Source organism: Pezoporus wallicus, unplaced genomic scaffold (genome assembly GCF_028554395.1).
Source record: "Pezoporus wallicus isolate ANWC-B61680 ecotype Strahan unplaced genomic scaffold, APGP_CSIRO_Pwel_v1 contig_11775, whole genome shotgun sequence".
Taxonomy (NCBI): Eukaryota; Metazoa; Chordata; class Aves; order Psittaciformes; family Psittacidae; genus Pezoporus; species Pezoporus wallicus.
Window position 1 is genome coordinate 1 of NW_026640770.1, and position 4,602 is coordinate 4,602.

Genomic DNA, 4,602 nt, shown 5'->3' on the forward strand with positions numbered 1-4,602 from the left:
CCGGGTCCCCAGCAGTGGCCGCCGCAGCTCTCGTGGCAGGGGGGCCTGGGGTGGGGGGCAGAATGGGGTCACCCCAGGGCCAGAGGGGGGGGGGCACAGCAGCATCGCCCCCAGGCCGGGGTGCCCCCCCACGCACAGGCCTTGCCGTTGTCGCCCACGATGGGCTGGCGCCGTGGGTCCCGCAGGATGTCCTCCCACTGCACCGTGTCCACGTGGCAGAGCTGCGCGTTCTTCTCGATGTAAACCCCCCCGGCCAGGATCTCTGTGGGGCAACGGGGACATGGGGGGCAATGGGGGCAACGGGGCAAAGGGGACCATGGGGACAACGGGGCCATGAGGGGAATGGGGGCAATGGTGGACAATGGAGGCACTGGGGACCAGGGGGCAATGGGGGATAATGGGGACCATGGGGGATAATGGGGACTATGGGGACAACAGGGCCATGGGGGCAATAGGGGACAATGGAGGCACTGGGGACCATGGGGGCCATGGAATGCACAAGGGGTAGCACTGCTTCGGGTGAGGACCACGGGACAGCACCACTCCAGGATGGGGACCATGGGACCTGCAGGGTCAGCACAGCCTCGTGGTGACACCGCTCTGGGATGGGGACCAGGACACAGAGGGGACAGCATCGCTCTGGATGGGGACCAGGGGCATGGAAGGATCCGGGATGGATGGAGGGATGCAGCCCGGTGCAAGCACCAGGATGTGGCTACCCTGGGATGGGGACCAGGATGGGGACCGCAGCATCACCTCCCTGAGGGATGGGGACCGGGATAGGGACCACAGCATCACCTCCCTGAGGGATGGGGACCGGGATGGGGACCGCAGCATCACCTCCCTGAGGGATGGGGACCTGAGGGATGGGGACCGGGATGGGGACCGCAGCATCACCTCCCTGAGGGATGGGGACCGGGATGGGGACCGCAGCATCACCTCCCTGAGGGATGGGGACCGGGATGGGGACCACAGCATCACCTCCCTGAGGGATGGGGACCAGGATGGGGACCGCAGCATCACCTCCCTGAGGGATGGGGACCGGGATGGGGACCACAGCATCACCTCCCTGAGGGATGGGGACCAGGATGGGGACCGCAGCATCACCTCCCTGAGGGATGGGGACCGGGATGGGGACCACAGCATCACCTCCCTGAGGGATGGGGACCGGGATGGGGACCGCAGCATCACCTCCCTGAGGGATGGGGACCGGGATGGGGACCGCAGCATCACCTCCCTGAGGGATGGGGACCGCAGCATCGCCCCGGGCTGGCACCACCAGGGGATGGGGATCGGGGGGGGGGGGACGGACGGTACCAGGACCGGGGGGGGGCTGTGTGTGGGGGGTACCTGTGAGCTGGTTGAGGCCGAGCTGCCGCAGCGCGTGGGTGCTGTTGGGGTTGTAGTTGAGCAGCACGAAGAGCGCAAACTGCTCCTCGTAGAACTGGGTCCCGCGGATCACGCGCAGGTTCCGCAGTGGCAGCGCCGCGAACACGTTCATGGCGATCAGGATGTAGCCCGTGACCTCCCGGATGGTCTGCGGCAGGGGCACAGCACCCCCGGCGTCACCCGGGGGCCACATCCTGCGCACCCTCCCTTCCCCGTGCCCCCCCAGCACCGCACCTGCAGGAAGGACAGGTCCTGCGTGTGGTCGATGAGGACGATCTCCAGGTTGCCCAGCACCACCTCGCAGTTGTTGTACATCTTGTGCAGGGTCTGGTACTGGTGCTGAGCGTCCCCGGTCACGCTCAGCCCGTTCAGGGTCCCCGCACACACTGCGGGCACAGCGGCGTCCCTCAACTGCGGCCACGGCCCCCCTTGAGCCCATGTCCCCTCCTTGATGTTCATGTGCCCCCTTGATGTCAATGTCCCCCCATTGATGTCCATGTTCCCGTTGATGTCCATGTCCCCCCACCGATGTCTGTGTCCCTAATGGTGCCCATGTCCCCCCCTTGATGTCCATGCCCCCAATGGTGCCCATGTCCCCCCCTTTGATATCCATGCCCCCCTTGATGTCCATGCCCCCATTGATGTCCATATCCCCCCCCTTGATGTCCATGTCCCTCCCTTATTAACGTAAATGTCCCCCCATTAATGTCCACATCCCCCAATGATGTCCATGTCCCCCCCGATGTCCATGTCCTCTAATTGATGTCCATGCCCCCATTGATGCCCATGTCCCCCCATTGATGTCCATGTCCCCCCTGATGTCCATGCCCCCACTGATGTCCACATCCCCCCATTGATGTCCATGCCCCCACTGATGTCCACATCCCCCCATTGATGTCCACGTCCCCCCCACTGATGTCCACATCCCCCCACTGATGTCCACATCCCCCCATTGATGTCCACATCCCCCCATTGATGTCCACATCCCCCCATTGATGTCCATGCCCCCATTGATGTCCACATCCCCCCATTGATGTCCACATCCCCCCATTGATGTCCATGCCCCCATTGATGTCCACATCCCCCCATTGATGTCCACATCCCCCCATTGATGTCCATGCCCCCATTGATGTCCATGTCCCCCCATTGACGTCCATGTCCCCCCCGATGTCCATCCCCCCATTGATGTCCACATCCCCCCATTGATGTCCATGCCCCCATTGATGTCCACATCCCCCCATTGATGTCCATGCCCCCATTGATGTCCATGCCCCCATTGATGTCCACGTCCCCCCATTGACGTCCATGTCCCCCCCGATGTCCATCCCCCCACTGATGTCCACATCCCCCCATTGATGTCCACGTCCCCCAATGGTGTCCCCGTCCCCCCCATCCCTGCCCCCGCCCCCCCACTGCCGCACCCCCTCCCTGTCCCGTCTCCCCCCCCCGCCCTCCGCAGCAGCGCCCCCGCCCGGGGCTCTCGGTGCCGGTGCCCGAACCGGCCGGGCGAGCCTTGCGCAAGGCGGCCGCGGGCCCGGCCCCGCTCCCAGCGCCCCCGACGCCGGACTTCGGCCCCGGCCCCGCCTCGGTGCCCGGAGCCGGGGCTGGGGCTGGGGCCGGGGGGGACCCCGGGGCCGTCGGGGGGGGCGCGGACAGAGGCGCTTTGTGCGCGGGGCCCCCTCCCCGCCGCCGCACAAAGGGGCGATTGTGGAGAACGGGGCACGGGGGGGGGCGCGGAGCCCCCCGGGACCCCCGGGGCACAGCGGGGTGCGGGGCCCCCCCCAGACGTGAGTCAGGGCCCGGCGCGGGGGGGCCGCGGCGGTAAAAGGCGGCTTTGTGCTGCCCCAGCGCGGGGGCACGGAAGGGGCCCGAGCCCCCCCCCCGCAGGGAACGGGCAGCGCGGGGCACGCAGGGGAAGGGGCGAGCCCCCCCCGCCCGCCGCGGCAGCGATGGGAAGGGAAGGGAAGGGAAGGGGCTATATAAAGGTCCCAGCTGCGCTCTGGAATGGCCCCAGCCCCGACGGGCCGGGGATGGGCGCGGGTTGGGGGTGGCTTGGAACGAGGGGGGGCGTGGGGGGGCTGCAACCTCAAAGGATTCATTTGGGGACCCCCGCAAAGCCGCTGGGGGTTGGGGGGGGGGGAAAGTGGGGGGCAGGACCCAGCCCTATGGGACCCCCATGAGCCATTAACAGCGGCTCAACCGCTCCCGCGGCCACAGCGGGGGCCGGGGGGTGCGGGCCGGGTCCTTGGGGTGCGGGCCGGGTCCTTGGGGTGCACCTGCCCGCGGGGGGGTGCAGAGCGCTCCCCCCCCCCATCCCGGCCTCGCCGCCGCCGCGTTATCAGCGCGGGGCCCCGCTGGCAGCTCCGCAGCCGCCGCTATCGCCCGCGTGCCCCCGGCCCCCGCTGCCAGGAATAGAACCGGGACCCGCGGGGGGGCCTCGGGCGGGGGGGGGGGCCCCAAAGCGGGCTCCGAGCGGGGGCAGCGGGGCCGGGAGCGCCCCCCCCCCCCCCCCCCCCCCGCGGTTCGGAACAAACTCGGGGCGAAGCCGCCGTTTCCGGGACCTTCCCCCCCCCCCCGCACCCCGACAGGACCCCGGGGGGGGCGCAGGTGCCGCTGTGGGGGGGGAGCCGAGCCCCGGTCCCGGTCGCAGCCCGGGGGGGGCTCCGCTGGTGCCGGTCCCCACCGGGGCGCGGTTGGAGGGGAGGGAGCGGCGGGGGCCGGGATCGCACCCTTGGCCCCCCCCGCTGCCGGTGCCGGTGCCGGTGCCGGTGCTCACCTGCCTGCGCGGAGCCGGGCGCGGGGGCGCGGAGCAGCAGCAGCGGCAGCAGCGGCAGGAGCCGGTACCGGTACCGGGGCCGCTCCATCGCGGCTCGCAGCGGGGCCCCGCGGTCGCGGCGTGCCCGGGCGCGGCGGGGGGAATGCACCTGGCGCGGGGCCGTCGGGGCGGGGAGGACGAGGCGGGGCCCCCCCGGGCAGAGCGGAGCGAGCCCCGCCCGCCGCGCCCCGGGACGGCCCCCCCCAACCCGGCCCCGCCTCCATCAGGTGCAACCGGTGCCGCGGCCGCCCCATAGCCCCGGGGGGGGTCCAGCCCCCTCCAGTGCAGGGGCAGCGCCGGGATGGGGGTCACAGAGCCCCACAACCACCCCATCCCCTGCCACTGGGGGGGCAGAGCCCCCCCGGAAGCCTCATTTCCCCCCCCCCCCCCCCCCCAAC

The 4,602-nt window shown here is 70.5% G+C and overlaps 1 protein-coding gene across 1 annotated transcript; it reads right to left on the reverse strand.

Moving 5' to 3' along the window:
• Positions 1-136: 136 nt before the first annotated feature.
• LOC130605172 (receptor tyrosine-protein kinase erbB-3-like) lies at positions 137-4,286 on the reverse strand (the record flags this gene model as incomplete). Its single annotated transcript, XM_057420449.1, has 4 exons — positions 4,166-4,286; positions 1,624-1,775; positions 1,351-1,537; positions 137-262 (listed from the first exon to the last, which is right to left on the reverse strand). Coding segments are annotated over exons 1-4 (553 nt in total), but the record flags the coding sequence as incomplete, so codon positions are not given.
• Between the last annotated feature and the right edge of the window lie 316 nt (positions 4,287-4,602).